The following is a 20,659-nucleotide window of genomic DNA, read 5'->3' as shown; positions in this document are numbered from 1 at the left end:
ACCACTTTGGAAAGCAGTGTGGCGCTTTCTCAGGAAATTCGGGATCAACCAACCCCTGGACCCAGCAATACCACTCTTAGGAACATAACCAAGAGATGCCCTATCATACAACAAAAGTATATGCTCAACTATGTTTATAGCAGCATTGTTTGTAATAGCCAGAACCTGGAAACAACCTAGATGCCCTTCAATGGAAGAATGGATGAAGAAAATATGGAATATATACATATTAGAGTACTACTCAGCAGTAAAAAACAATGACTTCTTGAATTTTGCATGCAAATGGATGCAAATAGAAAACACTATTCTGAGTGAGGCAATCCAGACCCAAAAAGAGGAACATGGGATGTACTCACTCATAATTGGTTTCTAGCCATAAATAAAGGACATTGAGCCTATAATTAGTGATCCTAGGGAAGCTAAATAAGAAGGTGAATCCAAAGAAAAACATATAGGCATCCTCCTGGATATTAACCTTATCAGGCAGTGAAAGGAGACAGAGACAGAGTCCCACATTGGAACACCAGACTGAAACTCCAAGGTACATATCAGGAGCAGATGGAGAGAGAGCACGAGCAAGGAACTCAGGACACGAGGGGTGCACCCACACACTGAGACAATGAGGATGTTCTATGGGGAACTCACCAAGGCAGCTGGACTGGGTCTGAAAAAGCATGGGATAAAACCGGACTTGCTGAACATAGCAGACAATGAGGACTGCTGAGAAGAACAATGGCACTGTGTTTTGATCCTACTGCACATACTGGCTTTTTGGGAGCCTAGGCTGTTTGGATGCTCACCTTACTAGACCTGGATGGAGGTGGGTGGTCCTTGGACTTCCCACAGGGCAGGGAACCCTGACTGCTCTTCGGGCTGATGAGGGAGGGGGAGTTGATTGGGGAGGGTGAGGGAAATGGGAGGCGGTGGTGGGGAGGAGACAGAAATCTTTCCTAAATAAATAAATAATAATAAAATTAAAAAAAATAAATGAGAAAAGGTGTAATAATACAAGCAGCGGGGCTGCGTCCCTGGCACCCCAGCCGCCTGGCTAGCTTATGCCCCGAAATAACAACACACAAACTGTATTCATTTAAACACTGCTTGGCCCTTTAGCTCTAGCCCTTACTGGCTAATTCTGATATCCTGATCAACCCATCTCTAATAATCTGTAAGAACCGGTCTTCCCGGGAAGATTCTAGCCTAGTCCATCCTGTGTCGGAGCTTCATCACGTGTGTCTGCCCGGGAGCAGGGCATGGCGTCTCTCTCAGGTGTCTGCTCCCTAGAGGAGAGCTGTCGAGTCTCTGACCTCACTTCCTCTTCCTCCCAGCATTCTGTTCTGTTTACTTCACCCACCTATGTTCTAAGCTATGAGGCCAAGCAGTTTGTTTATTAACCAATGAAATCAACAGATTGATATATGACACTCCCACATCAAAAAGAATTCTAGAAAATTGTTCACATCAAAAAATAGGGAAATATTTTGTATTATTATTAATTTTTTGCCTAACAAATGCCATAATCTCAATTAAAATTATTTCACTAAAAAGGAGAGGAAACTGAAATCTGAGTTCAAATTTGTGGTATCTACATAAACCCGAAGTTTTAGGAGAAAATAAATATTAAATTTGGTTGTTTAGAAGCAAGAGAAACAATGACCTACAGAGTGAATGTAGTCACCGAACTTCACCAATAAAGAATGGAGAGAGAGAGGTGATGCAGACAGAGAACATTTTATTATGGAAATATTAAAACAGACATGGTTGGAGTATTCCTGCTTCTTTTTGAATGTATGACTATATGTATAGATATGTTTAAAACAGTTTGTATTTATTAAATATCTACTACTCCTTATTTATGTAGTCCCATTCAATACTGAGGGTAATACCTATGTATCCTGATGTGTTAATTCCAATCCGTGGAAGCTGGAAGTCATGATCTGGTACAGTGAAGGTATTTGTCCTCTACACAATATTCTGAAACTTGTGCAAAGTTATAGGTTAACACTACTTAAAAATTAGGCTTCTCCCAGGCGTATTGATATACACAGATTTTTAATCCCAGTACTAGGGAGGCAGAATCAGGAATATCTCCATGAGTCCAAGAAATGCCTGCTCTAAAAAGCAAATTTCAGGTTAGTTAGTGTGACCTAGCGAGACTTTGTCTAAACAGTGCTTAAAAGTTGACATTTCTGAGAGGTAGCCAGGATTAGTTTGGGTCATGAAGCTGGGCATCTACAAGGACATTGGTTAAATAAGAAGACAGATACCCAACTGAGCCTTGTCTTGACTTTCATACACAAATAGAAATACACAAATAGAAATACACAAATAGAAAGCCCTCAGCGGATGTTGAATTCTTAGCCCTCTGAACCATTAGCTAAGTAAGAATTAATATTATTTTGAGTGAGGGAATCCAGACACAGAAAGACAATTATCACATGTACTCACTCATATGCAGTTTTTAAAGATAAATCAAGAGAAACCAATCTACAAATCACAATCCCAGAGAACCAAGACAACAATGAGGACCCTAAGAGAGAAAAACACAGATCTAATCTATGTGGGATGTGGAAAAAGACAAGATCTCCTGAGTAAATTGGGAGGATGGGGACCTTGAGGGAGGGTTGTAGGGGAGGGGAGAGGCAGGGAGGGGAGCAGAGAAAAATGTAGAACACAATAAAAATCAATAAAAAAGAATTTCTTTTTTATATGCTACCCAGTCTTTGGCATTTAGTTATTATTTATTATTGACAGAAAAAGAGAACACAAGCAACACAGTGCTAAACCTGGAGCCGGTTTGTGGAGCCTTCACTACAAACTCTCTGACTGTTCATCACTCTGTGCACACTATGGGTAGATGTGTATATCCCACAAACTGTCTTTTGGAAAACCTGCCCTAGAAATAGCATATTCTAAGGCAGGTTGAAACCTGGCTCTACTTAGGATTTTTTTATTAAACTAAATTTATAGTTTAAAACATTTTTTTCTCAATTTTACATACTTATCCCAGATCCCACTCCCTCCTCTTCTCCTGCTGTCTCTATCTTTCCCCCAACTCCAGCCCCCTCATCCATTTCTCAGAGGGGGTAAGGCTTCCCCAGTGGAGTCAACAAGGTTTGACACATCACTTTGAGAGAGATCCAAGGCCCACCCCCTCGGCTGAGCAAGGTATCCCTCCAAAAAGCATGGGTTCTAAAATAACAGTTCAAGCACTAGGAACAAATCCTGGTCCCACTGACAGTGGCCCCACAGACTTCCAGAGCTACACGACTGTCACCCACATTCATTGGGCCTAGTTTGGTCTTATGCAGGTTCACCTGCTAACAGTCCAGATCCAGTGAGCTTACATTGGCTCAGGTCAGCTGCTTCTGTGGGCATCCCCATTATGGTCATGACCCCTTATCTCATATGATTGCTCCTCCCTCTCTTAGACTGCTCTCCCGAAACTCAGTTCAGTGTTTAGCTCTGGATCTCCACATCTGCTTCCATCAGTTGGTAAATGAAGGTTCTATGATGACGTTTAAGAAAGTCATCAATCTGATTATAGGGGAAGGCCAGTTAAGACACCCTCTCCACTATTGGTTAGGGTTTTAGCTGAGATCATTCTTGTGGATTCTCCTGAGAATATCCTTAGTGCCAGGATTTTCGCTACCCCCATAACAGCTCCCTGGATCAAGATATCTCTTTCCTTGTTCTCTCCTTCTGTCCTTCCCCAATTAAAAAAAAAAAACAACATTTTTTTTTACCACCACAATATTAAACTGTTTGGAGCACAAGGAAGCTAGACCATTTGCATAAGAGAATTGGGGGTTGCACAAATCACACACAAATTGCAAACATCTTAGGCAAAGTGGGCAATAAAAATGACTTACACAACACTGCTTCTCCACCTTATCGCTGTTGGCAGGGGAAGTTTATGGATTCCACTGCACAAAGGGAGCCAGCAGACAGATCATTTCTCAGATTGTCTAGAAATTCCAAGATGCTCCAGTCCTTAAGAAAGAGACAACCTTGGCTGCTGTGCTTGGTGTTCTGACCATGTTCTGCAAATTATAGGTGCAAATGGCTTGTGTTTATACAACTTCCAAATAAAACAGGTAAAAATGCAATGTAACAGTATATCTTTTGACTTAAGAAAATCAAAAGAAGGCATGACCTTGACAAAATATTTTCTCCTTAGGCAGATGTTGATTTGTATAAGGGTATTGATTTCAGAGTAGTGGATGCCTGGAAAATCAGAGCAAATTTCTGTCATAGGAAATCATTACGGCAATTTGGGGAAGATGAAATATCTCCTTCCTGGATATTGTGATCACATTCTCAGTCTCTTAGAACACTTTGACTTCTGTTTAGTCCTTTAGGATACCGTATATGGTAATCACTTAAGTTTCTTTATGCAACGATTTCGTTATAAACACTGTAATTTGTATAATTGTTCTGAGGTTTCACGCACATAGAACCTTTCGAAAGAAGACCTTGCTCCCCTCCATCCACTTAACATTTCCCAGATATGCCTCCTGAGTCAAGGCCTAGCTGTAAATGTGTCTTCAGGGATTAAACAGATTGTGCCCCATGTCTGCATCTTTAAAACTAAGTGATTGCTAACCAAATGCCTGAATTTTGATTCTGCTTTGTCATATCCCTTTGGACTGACTGTATTAGCATGATAGGTTCAAACCAACAGTACTGGAAGCTCACTCCACAGGGAGAGTGGTCTCCAGTGCTGCTGAAATCCTCTGTTAAAATGTTGAGAACATGTGAACAGAAATATAACTAATGAAAAAAGTCACATCTCTTAAGGATACCTGAGTCAATTTCTTCAAGTTGATGACTGAAGAACAATTACCACCTGCCACATACCTCTCGAGACTTTCAATGTTGAGTGATAGTCATTATCCACACAACTTAAATGTAACAAATAACTGGAGAGGAAATCCAGTAAATGATTATAATTTATTAAGGTTATACCACTCTGGCAGCATATGTTTCAGGGATTACAGCATTGGATTTAAAACACGTTCCTTATTCCCTGATCCTCATTATGTTCAGTCTTTTGGATGTCAAAAATCACATGAACTAATTTACTCCTAGTAGTTTCCATAAAGAAACTGTCAGTAGAATATTTTATTCATGTGCGAAAGACAGCATCCCGATATTTGTGTTTGTACCACTGGTAAAGTCTTTAATTAAATAATTTTGTTTTTGACTGAGGGTAAAGAATGAAGAACTATAAAGAAGTCAAACTGAGGTTTGCAAGAATTGCTATGCCATTATCACAAATATGAAAATTTAACAGGCATCCTCACATGTAATTTATCCTTTAAACTTCAACTGGCTCCAGCTGCTGAGCATCTGTCTAGAGTTGTTATCTGTGAGTTTTTCCTGGAAATCACAGTAGTCAGGACACCTACCTTTCCTGGAAGTCATGTTACAAACTTGCTAGGGTTGAAAGACACCTACCTGCCTGTTTCTCCTGGAAGCCAAGGTACAAATGTGGTAGAGTTGATTGACACCTGTCTCTACTGCAAGCCATGTTACAAATAAGTTAGAGGTGAGGTCACCTGTCTCTACTGCAAATCATGCTACAGACAAGCAAGAGTTGGAGAGCTGCCTCTGCTCCTTTCTTTCTCCATAAAGAAAGTATTTCAAGGAAGTTCCCCTAGCACTGACTAAGTGAAGGGGAGTTGTTTCTTCCAAAGGTTTCAAATACTGTCTGATTTTCTGGGACTGAACACCTTCCTTCTAACTCATCCCCAAGAAGCCTGCACATAGCAAAAAGTAAAAGCCTACTTGAAAAGGGGTCAGGTGACCTGAGAGGCAAAGGACAGAAGGGGAAGAATAAGAAACTCAGTCATGAGCATCTACTTGATTGGGCAAGATGCAATAACTATATTCTACTTGGTTAAAAAAAAACATAGATCAAAATAGTTTTAAGTAAATACCAGTCAGGATAGCAAGAAAGTAAGAATATGAGAGAGAAAACAACTAAATATTTGTGACATGGTTTGTAGTAGAGACATATACATACATACATATTACAGAGAGACATATTAGAGAGAGAACTGGAATAAGGAAAGAATTTAACAGAGGAAGGGGAGGAGGAGGTGATGGAGATGGAGGATGAGGAAGAGGCCATGAAATTTGAAAAGTGCACTTGTATGGAAGAAATGTATCTGAGCGTCATCTATGCCTTACATATATCAACTAGGAAGCAAAGCAAAGATTCTTTGATTTGTATTTAGTTATGTGACTTTTAGGAATGTGTGCAGCGTATATTCCTTTTAGCTTTACCATAATTCAGCTTCGTTATGATACCCCACCTTGAACTCTGTGATAGATTCCAAAAAGAAATTTACACTGTTGTATTGAAGCAGCCATACATCTACCTGCATGATTTGTTCACTGATACACTTTTTCTCCACATTAGAGGTGCCATGAAGGCAGAGCCTTGTTGTTGCTATTGTTTTCTAGAAAGGCTTTGGGTGTTACACTTAAGCACATGGATTTTTTTTTCTGTGTGTAAACTGAAAGGCATAATTCAAATACGTCTTTCCTTTATTTTATTTATAAGTTGAATAGAGTATCAGCACTGTTTTTTTGCAAATACTCCATAGAGTATTCAGACAACAAATAATAAACATTGGGTTATATGTTTGCTGCATTTTCTGCATAAGAATTACTGTCAAATTTTTAATCATTAGAGTCACAAGCACACTTCTAAATTAAAAAGAATATTTATCAGATGAAAGTACGACTGTCTTGTTGTGGGACAATGGTCTTCTATCCTGTAAAGATTTGTCACTTGAATTTAATAAAAATGGTGATTGGACAGTAGCCAGGCAGGAAGTATAGGTGGGGCAACCACAACAGGAGAATTCTGAGAAGAGGAAAGGCTGAGTCTGCTCTTGTTGCCCAGACAAGGAGGGAGCAAGATGAGAATACCTTGCTGATAAAAGGTACCAAGCCACATGGCTGACACAGACAAGAATTATGAGTTAATGTTGGATGTAAGAGTTAATAAGAAGCCTGAGATATTAGGCCCACCAGTTTATAACTAATGTAGACAACTGTGTTTTCTTGGTGACTGAACAACTATAAGCCTGGGTGGGTCAGAAACTGAGAAGACAGTGAGGTTCAGAGGTCATGTGATTCTCTAATTTCCAGAGCACTCTGAATTTTGGCTTTCTTTATTAAATATACATGTAGCCAGGGGCCAAAGAGATGATTCAAGGCCTAAGAGTGCTTGCAACCAAGCTTGAGTTTGATCCCAATGCTCTCTTGGTGGAAGGAGAGGACAGATACCTGCATGTTATCTTCTGATTTTCATATGTACCCTGTGTTGAATGCATGCCATTGCCTGTATGTATGTGTAAGCTCTACTGCCCACGTGTTTGCACACACACTGCGTTATTCATGTAGAGATAATGTCTAGTGATGTGTGTCTTAGTTAAGGTTTCTTTTGCTGTGATGAAACACCATGACCAAAGCACTTTGGGGAGGGAAGGGTTTGTGTGATTTACTCTTCCACATCATTGTTCATCACCAAAGAAAGTCAGGACAGGAACTCAATCATAGAAGGAACCTGGAGGCAGGAGCTAATGCAGAGGCCATGAAGGAGTCCTGCTTACTGACTTGTTCTCCATGACTTGCTCAATTTGCTTTCTTATAGAACCCAGGATCAACATACCCAGAAGTGGACATTCACACAGTGTACTGGGTACTCTCTTATCAATAGTAATCAAGAGAATGCCATACAGAATTGGCTACAGCCCTGCCTTATGGAAGCATCACCTCAACTGAGACTCACCCCTCCTACAACTCTAGTTTGCATCAAGTTGACATAAAACTAGCCTGCACAACTTATCCCTTGTCAATTTGACAGGTTACTATTAAACCACAACCTTTTCTTTGTTACCCTTCTCCAAGATCTTATATTAATACAAAAATCACAATACAAAATATTTTAAAAATGTAAAAGTCCAACAGTCTTTAAAATCTCAAATACTTAAAAGTGTAGTCTTTTCAGCATATCCAATCTTCCAGGGCAGAGTACCCTACCCTCTACTTAGGACTGGAGGGTGAGTGGGGGAGCAGGAGAGAGTGGGAGAAGGGGAGCAAGTAGAAATTTTGATTCCTATTATTTACAAAGTAATAAATATTATCAGAGGAAAAAAAACACATTTTGTTTCTAAAACTTCAAAACCTCTTAGAAAGTTTAAAGACTCTCAACTGTGGGCTCTTGTAAAATAAAAAAAAATAAGTACATTCTTACTTCAAGGAGGAAGAACTGGGGCACAGTCATAAACAAATCAAATAAAACCAAATCCAAACCAAGCCCCAGCAGTGTAAATGTCACAATGTCCTATTCGTGGTGTCCACTCACAATCTTCAGAGATTCTGCAAAGTGCTTAGGTCCTTCTCCAGCTAGGCAGAAGTCACACAGAAGACACAGTTTGTCTTCTAACCCTGGGCAGACTCCACTCAACTGCAACTTTTGTTCTTGTTTGTTGTCCCATGATACTGGCATTGTCAAAATGCTGGGATCTTCTGCTACACCTGGCCTGCATTTTCACCAATAGCCTCTCTTGGACTGTCTTTATGGTGCAAGGCCTCAACTTCTCTCATCAGTTTTCCTGGTAAATCAAAGGTTTTTCTGGTCTCTTGTTAATCACAGCTGATTCTTTAGCTCAAGCTGACCAGATTCACAGATTACTCAGGTAAATGGCCTGGTAGAGTCTTTGGTCCCCTCTGAAACTTCACAAACAAAACCTCCTTTGTCTGCACTTCTCTGGCCATTTTTTAATATCCAAAATGGATTATTCTCTCATACAAAATATTTAGCCACAGTTTCCTCTACCTCCCCTCTCCCCCAGATCCATTCCCCATCCATTTCCTCTTCAGAAAAAAGCAGACCTCTGAGAGATGGCAATCAAACATTTCAAAGCAATATGCAGTAAGACAAGGCAAAAGCCATCTTATTGAGGTTGGCCAAGGCCACTGAATGTGAAGAAAAGAGTCCCAAGAGTAGGCAAAAGAGTCAGAGACACACCTGTTCTCACTGTTAAAAGAACTGTAAAAAACACCAAGTTAACAGGCACAGCATATGCAATGGACTTGGTCTACATGAGTCTGTAGGCTTTGTACTTGCTGTTTCAGTCTCTATGAGTTGATACGAGCCCTGATGTGGTCTGATTTAGTGGGTCATGTTCACCTGGTATCCTCTATACCTTTTAACTCCTGCAATTTTTCTTCCCCCTTTTCTGTGGGGTTACCTCATCATAAAGAGGAGGGACATCCAACTGCTGTCAGAAAGGGCCTCTCTGATGACAAATGGACAAGGCCTTGATCTAAGAATATAGCAGAATATCCTAAAAATAATTGTATGTATGCATGTATTTATGTATGCATGTATGTATTTTGCCAATCATGGTTGGTTCTTTACAAGGTCTCTGGGCTACTCAGTCTCCCATTCCTGGTCATTCAGGTAGTGCAGGGCATGGGCCTCCTTTTGAGGAGTTGGCCTCTACTTAAACCAGACATTAGTTGGTCACTCCCAAAATCTTTCACCACCTTTGCCCCAGACTATCTTTTAGACATGGCAGATTGTAAGTCAAAGGCTTTGTAGCTGGGTTGGTGTCCAGTTTTCTCTTTTGGTAGCCTACAGAGTAACTTCCCACATGCCGAAGAGACTAGAACTTATGTGTGAAGGCTCTGTGCAGGCACCAGTGTGACCTCTCTATATCAAATGAGTTGTAAGGATGTTGTTCTCAGAAACATGGTCCTGATGTCAGATTTTGGAAAGCAAAATTCTGTCCTAGCACCAGTCCAGGTTGCTTAGAGATCTCCACTGAACCTCCTCAGCCAACATATCAACTGACTTCAACACAGTCCCACAGTGGAAACCTTGACTGGCTACAGAAGATGGCCAGCTCAGACTTTATATCTTCCATTACTAGGAATCCTCACTAGGGTCACTTGAATAGATTCCAAGAAGTTTCCACTTCACTAGATTTCCACACTCCCTCCCAAATATCCCCCAATTCCATCTGCCTCTCCATGCACCCTCTCCCTCCACCCCCACCTGATCCCTTCTGCTCCTGTCCTCAGTCCAAGTTCATACAGAATAGCCCACTGAGCTCTCAACACTCAGTGGCTTTTCTAGCCCGAAGTTCCAAAGTCCTTCCACAGTCCTTCCCAAAACAACATGTTCAGGACTGTCACAAAAATACCAATTTCTGTCTTACTTCAAGTTGCTAATGCTGTGATAAAACACCATGAGCAAAGCAACCGGGGAAGAAAAGGGTTTATTCAAGTTATGTTTTTACAGCATTGTCCATCACTAAAGGAATTTAGGACAGGAACTTAACAGGGCAGGGACCTAGAGGCAGAAACTAATGCAGAGGCCATGGAGGGGGACTTGCTGACTGGCTGCTCCTCATGACTTGTTCAGCCTGCCTTCTTATAGACCCCAGGACCACCATCTCAGGGACAGCACCACCCACAATGGACTGGGCCCTATCACATCAATCACTAATTAAGAAAATGTCCTACAGCTCGGGCTTATGGAAATGTTCTCAGTTGATGCTCCTTCCTCTCCAGTGATCTAGCTTCGGAGACACTGACATAAAACTATCCAGGACAATTCACATCTCAGAAGATATCCCTATCACTAAATGGTGTGTCATCTGCTTACCACATTGACCTGAAAGTTACTCTACAGCCTCCCTGACTTAAACCACAAATGCAGGTCACAAATTGCTATTTCAGAAATAGGCAGAGAGTAGCAGGATAAAGAAAAGAGAAACCCAAAAACAAAATGTGTTTTTTTGCCCTCAGTCAAAGCCTGCGTTTGATTGTTTCATGGCAGTATGTGTTCCTTATTTTTTCTGTTGATCATTCCCATTATGTTAGGCTTTGGGGTTAATTCTTAGAAAACACATGAGTATTATCTATGAAGTTGTGGTAATAATTCCTCATTTGATGGCTGCACTGAGCACCAAATTGTCCCTGTTTCCCATATGTAGCCACTGTCAATTAAATGTAAACAACAATAATAAATATCAATAGTGCTATCTAAAGTCTAAGTCCCAACATCATGGATACAACTTTTTAAATGCTCCAAATAGCACAAAATATTTCTGGGGACTCTGTCTCTCTCTCCATCCATCACCAGATGAAGGTTCTATGGTGGTATGCAAGATATTCATCAGTATTGCTATACGATAGGGTCATTTCATGTTGCCTATCCTCAGCTGCCCAAGGGACTAACTGGGGACATCACCATGGGCTCCTGGGAGCCACTCTAGGGTCAAGTCTCTTGCCAACTCTAAAGTGGCTCCCTTAACTAAGAATTGTGGTTCCGTGCTCCCCTGTCCAACCTTCCTTTATCCCAATCCTCCTGTTTCCCCAAGTTCCCCCCCTTCTTCCCTTCTAACTTTTCTCTCCCCATCTCCTCTTACCCCCATCCCACCCCACCCCCAGGATCCCAATTTTCTCCCCGGCAATTTTGTCTACTTCCCATAGCCAAGAGGATAACTATATGTTTTTCCTTGGGTTCACCTTCTTATTTACTTTCTTTAGGTTCACCAATTGTAGTCTCCATGACCCTTATTTATGGCTACAATTATGAGTGAGTACATCCCATGTTCATCTTTTTGGGTCTGGGATACCTCACTCAGGATAGTGTTTTCTATTTCCATCCATTTGCATGCAAAATTCGAGAAGTCATTGTTTTTTACTGCAGCATAGTACTCTAATGTGTATATATTCCATACTTTCTTCATCCATTCTTCCATTGAAAGGCATCTAGGTTGTTTCCAGGTTCTGGCTATTAGAAATAATACTGCTATGAACAGAGACCCACACTGGAGCACTGGTCTGAGCTCCCAAGGTCCCAATGAGGAGCGGAAGGAGGGAGAAGATGAGCAAGGAAGTCGGGACCACGAGGGGCGCACCCACCCACTGAGACAAGGGGGCTGATCTAGTGGGAGCTCACCAAGGCCAGCTGGACTGTGACTGAAAAAGCATGGAATAAAACCGGACTCTGAACATGGCAAACAATGAGGGCTGATGAGAAGCCAAGGACAATGGCATGGGGTTTTGACCCTACTTCATGTTCTGGCTTTGTGGGAGCCTAGCCAGTTTGGTTGTTCACCTTCCTAGACATGGATGGAGGGGGGCGGACCTTGGACTTTCCACAGGGCAGGGAACCCTGAATGCTCTATGGACTGGAGAGGGAGGGGGAGAGGAGTTTGGGGGAGGGGAAGAAGGGTGGGAGGAGGGGGAGGGAAATGGGAGGCTGGGAGGAGGCGGATACTTTTTTTTCCTTTTCTCAATAAAAAAAATATTTCTGGAGAATCACTGAAGAAATTAAAGAAACTGACATTTTAAAGGAGACATCGGGTTCTTTTGGGCAATGGCAGACCAGTATTTGCTTTTCCACTCCATTTGCACAAGGTAAAATACATTATCAGCTTTGTAACAAATTTTTATTGGAGAAAAATAGGCTACTTTCCAGCACTTTTTTATTTTTCAATACTTGACCACTAATAATACGTGACACAGTCCAGATGAATACATAGCTTGGGGATATAGACCTTGCAATAGTACAGTCCCCTATGTAAACAAGCATCATGTTCATTACTCTGCCAGCTCTCCCTACTCTAGTGTGTCAATTATTATTCTCACCTCTGGTGCAGTCAGTGCTAATTGCATTACCTGAGCTATAAAAATAAAAGATTCCCTTGTAGCAAATTCACAGATTTAATTTCAGTCTAGCTGGACACCTTGTCCGTCTAAGGCAGCAAACATCTGCTCCATGAAAAACAAAACAACAGTAAAGAAAACTGGATTGAGCTTGTAATTTGGTGTGTTTTACAAAACAGCATGGGAGTAACTTGCTGATTAGCTCCTCAAAGACAAAAGCAAAGTCAGATGCTGGTATTTTCAGTGTTCAGATATTTGAAACTGTGAAGAAAATCTTTATCCAGATGAGTGACTGACACCGTCCTCTTCTGGGCATGTCCTATTCAACACGGTCAGTGCTCATTCAGGACTCACAGGTCATAGGCACTAGTTTAATCAACATAGTTTATGTACAGACAAAGAAAGACAAAATTCAAAAAGTTTTCTAATTTACAAATGAATGCACTATGCTTGATTCACACTTTAAATTGAATTATTATGTTATAATATAAAATAGAGAAAATTGTTCTTAGTTGTGGAAGGACACATTAAATTTAGTATTCCATTAGAAAGTACAGGGGGGTCCTCAACAGTGATTTAATACTCAGATGTGAAATCTAAAGTTGTATTTCTTCACTTAACCTTGCAAGGTATTTAACAGAATCTCACCATGTATTCTCAATATATTGGATAATATTTTTTCCATTTGATAATGACCAGTGTCTAAATAGTCATATTCAAAATAATGTCTAGCATAATGATGATAGTTCAGAAGAGTAGGAGATGGGCATCTCTTCTATAATGTACGCACATGGGTAGGGAAAATATTCTAAACATCTCTGGTCCAGTCTCAAAGCAAGGAAAGGGCAAAGAGAGACAAAACACATTAAAGAATAACCACAAATCATACTAAAAGCAACCCTATCAAGTTATTAAAAGAGCTTTCACAGTGTTCCTTAAAAATTGTTCCAAAAACCCCCTCCTGTTTCTTTCAAATATAGGAGTAAGTACTTTGACAGATAGACTGAGACAACTTGTAGGTACAAGTGATCACACACATTTTCGGAGGAAGTTTTACCATTTGACTCAAACCTGTCTTATCCAAGAGTTAAGAAAAGCAAACTGATTATATTATGACATTCTAGAACAGAAAGTCAAAGCAAAGGAGATATACAACTGGAAAACAAGGTTGCTCAAACTTGTTATTCCTCCAAGGGGTCAGGGATTTCACAACCTGCATACTAGGCAGAACATGTAACTAACATCCCCCAGAGATGAGGCGGGATGTTAGTGACCTAGACAGGAGATGAAAAGCAATCCTAAATTAAAACTGAAGCCATTTTCTTTTCATCACTATAGTGGTGTTGAGTGGCTGAAACTCCAGCACTTGAGAGGCGGAGGCAGGAGGATACAGGGTTCGCGGTTACCCTCTACTTTGTAGTAAGTGAGTCTAACTTGACACATATGAGATTTTCCTTAAAAAGGAAAAAGAAATAGAAAACTATAAGCCCATTATTCTATCAATAAAATCTAATATTTGGTGAAACTGGGGTGGAGTGGGATGGAACAAGAGATGCAATGAGTAGAAATTTAGCCTCCTGATTGTATATTTCATCTTGGTCAGTTCATCTAAAGATTCATGGGCCACTTGTAGAATTATGTATTTTTGTTTTTAAAAGAGTGAAAATACTGATAAAATCTACAACACTACTCTGCATGTAGAATTATGTATGGTGATATTCCTTTCTCTGCTAATGGTTTTATCATTTTTTCTGAACTTTCAAAATGTGTTTATTCAACAGGAGTGAATGCAGTCACTCAGTCAGTGTGGACTCCCCGACTTCATCTCGTGGTTCATTTTTATCTGCCAAGTGGGATCTTGAGTAGGTTATCATTTATATATCATTTTCTTGATTCTGAGTTATGCTCTAGTTATGATGAGCCTGGCTTTTTCAATCAGTAATATTCTCATAGAATCCTATCTTCAAGCTAAAACCCCATTGTTTTTCTAAAATGATTCTGTCATATTTTTTATTCATCAAATGTCCATTCTAAAATAACTTTGGACACCTTGCCTGTACTATTTTAGAATTTCCCCCCCCTTACATTTTATCATCTAACATCAGAAAAAATAATACTGATCCTTCAGACACCTTGATTCACATCTTGAAACAATATCAGCATACATGCATAAAAATGCCTTAAATTTAAAAAATGGTATTAAAGATATCTATAATTCATTCTACAAAACAACAAAAAACCAAAACTCTGTATGTATATCATATTAAATCTAACTAATGAATTCTAGTAACTAACCTATTATTGACAGAATTAACTGGGCATAATTTATATCAAATGGTTATTAAGTCAATGTAAGGAGTGAAGCAATAAATATTTAAAATAATGTATTCTTGTCTGCAAATTCCAACTTTGGAGAAATGACACCAGGCAGCCGCTGTGGACCAAAACCTTCATATGTGTGCAACTTGAATTTACAAAGACCAAGGACTTAAATTTGTGCATCCTATAGCTGATGTTAGCAACCAGACTTCAGAAGCACTACATAACCACACAAAGACCAAGAAATGCTCAGGTTGTGTTTTAGCTCCAAAGGGATCAGTTTAGTTGGGTAATTTTAAGGAAGACAATTAGATATGTATAACTGAAGAAATCCTTTCCATTTGATTATTGCTAAAGTTCACAATTGGCCTGGAAACTCTTGGAAATTGTGTAGTCCACTTTATAAAGTTACATAAAATTTTGAAAAACGTTGCATGCTTTAGAAACATGGTGTTCCCATCAAGCCTGTACTCTAGAAACATTAGATGGCAGGAAAGAGAAGCTCCAGACTCGGTGCCTCCAGTTTTACAGTATTTTTTCTTCTTTAGCTGGAGTACCATAAAAACCAGCTGGTTGTTTCTCTGGGTCTGTTTTCTCCTCACATTCAGGACAAGGAGACATTTGCAATTTCTGCCAAACAATACAGAAAAGACAATTAGGAGTATACAAGATGGCATGTGTAAGGCAAAAATTCAGAATTTCAGTAGGACAGCAACAGAAGTCCAACAAAGTAACCAAATACCAGTTAGACCACAAGGTAGCCACAAACAAAACAAATACTAAGATTTTTACCAAATGCAAATACTGGGTTTGCAACTAGTACAGTTCTTCAAAATACCATGAGAAAATTGACCAAACCATCCAATGTAAAGTCAGCAAACTCTAAAAAAGTCCTGAACATTGATATTATATTTTCATAATTAAGCTTTGCAGGTAAACTTTCTAATTATTTTTGAGGAATTTGACTACTTTTTGCACCTACTCCAGTTCCCAAACATCTTTAATAGGTTTCTTCTCCTAAGAATTATAGGCACTTCTTAAAAAAAATTCTCGTTTAATTTCCTTTACTTTCTTGGTTGGCACTTAGAGGAGGAGGGGGAATCTGTCCTTTATCTTTGCAGGGCCTCATATAGGTACACTAAAATATTTACTGGTAGGCAGAGCAGACAAGCAAGGTTCTAGTGTCCAGCTGAAGGAACTAGACACATTCTTTTAGACAATCTATAAGGTCTCCATATCTTTTAAAGTGGCTCATAGGTAAACGTGCTTGCTACCAAGCTTGGTGAGGTGAGTTTAATTCCTGAAACTCACATGACGTAAAGAGAAAGGAGAAACCCTCAAATTAGACCTTGGCCTCCACATAAGAGCCATGGCACCCTCCTCACCCCATGCACACAAAATAAATTAATGTTAAACAAAATAAAGAAGAACTGCCCTGCAATCCAGAGGGTTCTAGAAGGACTTTCTGGATATAATAAAAATCAAGCAGACTAACAAGGTAATACCTGTGTTGCAGGCTCTGATTCTGCAGTGAGGTTTCTTTGGGGACCCTCCTCATGCTTCACCAAGCAAGGAATATCCTCCTATAGAACAATTAAAACAGGTCAGCTTACTTAAATTAAACAAATAAAAGTGATAGAGAATTCATTGCGGTTGACTCCCATTCAAAGGTTTCTATCAATTCAATGCATACTAAAAACTAAAAGCAAAATCCTCTCAACCAAGAGCTGGCAAGTGTTCAGTCATCCCAGGAGCTCCTTTCTCTCTACCACTGGCTACTAATAAGCTGGATTCTAAGGGAAAATTCCTTCTCTGTACAAATAGCCAAAAGAAGAAAAAGATTAAAGAAATGTGATATCTGTGATGCATTTGGACTCTCACTTAAATTACTCATCAGTGGTAAGTGTACCTTCAGGGGCATCAGTATTCAGGCAGGGGGCTGGAGAGAGATTCCTCAGCAGTTAAGGGCATTTGTTGCTCTTTCAGGAAACCAGCATTCAATTACAAGTACCCATGTTAGGAAAACTGATACTTACTTATTATATTTGCTCCAGGAAATCCAATGACCTCTCCTAACCTTTGCCAACATGTGCACAGAAGTCTCTCTCTTTCTTTCACTCACTCTCTCTCTCTCCCTCCCTCTATCTCTATCTATCTCTCTACCTCTGTCTCTCATACACACACACAGTCTCTCTCTTCCTCACTCTCTCTCTCACACACACCTAACCCCCCACTCACACACATACATACAAAAACACACGCATGCACACACACTCATAAACATGCATATACAAATACACCCATACTCCCACATGAACTTGCAAATAAAAATCTTTAAATATTGCAATACAGGAAGGGATTTTAATTATGTTATCATAAATATGTCTGGCAAAACACCTCAGTATGTTTTTAAAAGGCAATATTTCCATAACTAAAATATCCCTGCATTTTATAAAGCAAGAAACCAGGCGTTCCCTTTTAGCTCTATGAGATGTGAGCAAAGGAAGCTATTGTCAACGGAAACAGCTCCAGTTAGCTTTTATTCTGTCTTAATGAATGCTAAGACACTGACTGCTTCCCTCCTTTCCCCTCTTCCTCTCTTTGTCCACTTGCTCTTTCCTCTTCTCCGTTTTCTCAGATTCTAAACCGATGTTAAGGTGGAGTGTGCCAGTGTTCCACATGTTGACTTCCTGTAGTCTTTTCCACACATAAAACAGAGACTAAGAGTTTTATAAATTGACAGTGGACATCTCTTGATATTCAATAAAGCAGTTTCTTTCCTAGGGGAAAAACATAAGTCAGGGATTCATTTAACTTCATTCTGTCATTTAAAATACTCTTGAGTAGATGATGACACAGAAACTGTGAAAGTCATGTGTAGTAGAAGGCTGCTTGTTTGTTCCTAGCTGATCAGACCCAAAATAACCATTCAGAAACTATATTACTTGCAATACTGTTTGATTAATAGCTTGAGCATGTTTCTGGCTAACTTTTATATACTAAACTAACACATCTCCATTAATCTGTGTATCGCCACATAGATGTGGCTTACCGGCAAAGTCTCAGCATGACTTGCAATACTGTTTGATTAATAGCTTGAGCATGTTTCTGGCTAACTTTTATATACTAAACTAACCCATCTCCATTAATCTGTGTATCGCCACATAGATGTGGCTTACCGGCAAAGTCTCAGCGTGTCTGTCTCTGGTGGTGACTCCATGGCTTCTCCTTGATTCTGCCTTCTTTCCCCTAGCATTCACTGTAGTCTTCCCTGCCTACCTATATTCTGCCCTGCTCAGGCCTAAGAGTTTCTTTATCAACCAATGGTATTTGCAATATACAGAGGAGAATCTCACAGGTCAAACAGTAATGTTTATGAGGAATCTCGTCCTTGCTAAGAGAAAATTCCATTCTATGTTCTTTGTTTCTCCATGCTTGTGTTCTAATGACACCTCACAGACAGAAGCATTCTCTGTGTGGGAAATGTCTGATGTATAAACTGTATTTCATAAAACTTATCCCATGGAATGGGTTCTCAGTTATACAGTCATTATGATTCTCTTTCTTCAGTGGGAGTCTGCCATGCATGTCATGACTCGGGATCATGTATATGAAGCTGCGTTGTTTTTATTTTCTTTTGCATTATTCCTGCTGTTGTCTATGCATAGATTTTCTTTTTCATCATGACTATTTACATACAGAAGCACAACAAATATCTGCCACACTGATTCTGTGTATCATATTCCAACAATATTTGGAGTTATTGCTGATAAAATGTTTCCTGTAATTCTTCATGAGACTAGCTCGAATGGATTACAAATCTTCAAAATTTAAAAATGATGTTTCATAGGGTGGTTGTGGAGCCTGCTTTTAACCCCAGCCCTGGGAGGAAGAGGTAGTCGAATCTCTGTGAGTTTGGGGCCAGCCTGGTCTACAAGAGCTAGTTCCAGGTTCCAGGGAAGCCAGGGCTACACTGATAAACCCTGTTTAAAAAAAGATGTTTTATTTTCAATCAGCATTCAATTATTATATACGTGAGTATATATGTGTATATGTAATTGTTTATGTGTGCACCATGTGTGCATTTATGTGCTTCAAAATGTGTGTGCACATGTGTGTATGTGTGCTTGAACATTTACCCTCATGGTCATCACTTTCATTGCTGCTGTAAAATGTATGTGCGCATGTGTGTATGTGTGCCTAGAACATTCACCCTCATGGTTATCACTTTCATTGCTGCAGTAATGCTGGAAGTTCCTTGGATGAAGGCCTTAATTAACTGCCTTGTATAATTCCTACAAATACTTATGTGTAAAATTGATTCTTCTTTAAGTGAGAAGTACTAACAATCTATCCAAAAAAAAAATGCAAAAAGGGTAGAAGTAGAGCTACTACCAAATGTTCAAAGGGATACCACAAGGGATGAAGGGCAACGAGCAAGTTGCAGGAGAGGGAAGTGAGATTCAGGATCAAAAACCATCTCCATTAACTTGAGCAGAATCCCAGAACAGGAATATGTGCATATATCTCTGTCAAACTATCAGTCAGCTTTCCACATATTGTTACCCTTAACCATCCCCAGCAAGGCCTAGAGGGCAGTTAACGGAAGATCACAAAATTGAGTATACCTGAGAATGTAATTTTCATACACCATACATTATACTTGCTACTGCACAATGATTTACTTTTTAAATACATCATTCAAAGTTAAAGACCATAATGAAGTATTTACATTTCCTGAAGGACTCTTAATTGCCAAAGAAGTGAGGAAAAACTAACCAGGGAGAAGATTGAGTTTTAACAACCAATTATAAAGTAGTGCCAATATGGGAGTCAGACTAACGTTTGGTACCTTCGTACGTGTCAACAAAATTCTGTGGGGTGCACAGTTCCAATAATAAATTAAAGATTAATATTAATCTTGACATTGTGAGAAAATAATAATTGCATAGTGTGTTCCTTTTTTCTTAAGGAAATTAACAGGGGTTAAAAAAATGGGGAGGTACTATGTACTACTGAATTATACTTCCTTGGAGAAAGAATGTAGATTTGGGGTCATAGACTGGCTCAGTTTCCAAATGTAAAATGTACAAAGAACAGGTTGAATGATATTTACCATAGAAATGTATGAGTTAGTCATGCACAGTGGCTAGAGTTTATTCTCACAGGAGAATTATTGTGAGTTTGATGTCATTCTGGGCTACATGGTGAATTCTAAGTCATCAGAGGATATGTAGAGAAATCATGTTTCCAAAAGAATCAAAAAAAAATAGTGAGAATAAATGGGGAGAAGTTTTTGATAATTCATAAGAAAGAAAGCAAAACTGGCTTTGTGGGAGCCTAGCCTGTTTGGATGCTCACCTTCCCAGACCTGGATGGAGGGGGGAGGACCTTGGACTTCCACAGGGCAGGGAACCCTGACTGTTCTTTGGACTGTAAAGGGAGGGGGAAGGGGATTTGGGGAAGGGGCTGAGGGAGGGAAGGGAAATGGGAGGAGGGGGAAGTGGAAATTTTATTTTTAAGTAAAAATAAAAAATAAAAAGACACAGGCTAGCAGAAAAAAAGAAAGAAAGCAAAATAGTGATTGTAGGAAAGTATAGAAGTTTAATAAATAATAGAAAAATGAAAGAAAATG

At 39.6% G+C, this 20,659-nt stretch overlaps 1 protein-coding gene across 4 annotated transcripts in view; it reads right to left on the bottom strand.

Annotated features, from left to right (window-relative positions):
- Positions 1–12,469: 12,469 nt before the first annotated feature.
- The window catches only part of Luzp2 (leucine zipper protein 2), a 404,363-nt gene continuing 396,173 nt past the window's right edge, over positions 12,470–20,659 (bottom strand). For all 4 annotated transcript variants that reach the window (XM_041655646.1, XM_041655656.1, XM_041655677.1 and 1 more), the window contains 2 exons: positions 16,530–16,607; positions 12,470–15,654 (listed from right to left, as the gene is read on the bottom strand). In XM_041655646.1, the coding sequence (XP_041511580.1) occupies positions 15,550–15,654; positions 16,530–16,607 (183 nt within the window). In that variant the 3' untranslated portion in view covers positions 12,470–15,549. The remainder of the gene's footprint in view (positions 15,655–16,529; positions 16,608–20,659) is intronic.

The sequence above is a fragment of the Microtus oregoni genome, unplaced genomic scaffold (genome assembly GCF_018167655.1).
Source record: "Microtus oregoni isolate MIOR12 unplaced genomic scaffold, Mior012 000000F_ref0000247, whole genome shotgun sequence".
Lineage (NCBI taxonomy): Eukaryota > Metazoa > Chordata > Mammalia > Rodentia > Cricetidae > Microtus > Microtus oregoni.
This window is presented reverse-complemented; position numbering and strand designations above follow the sequence as displayed.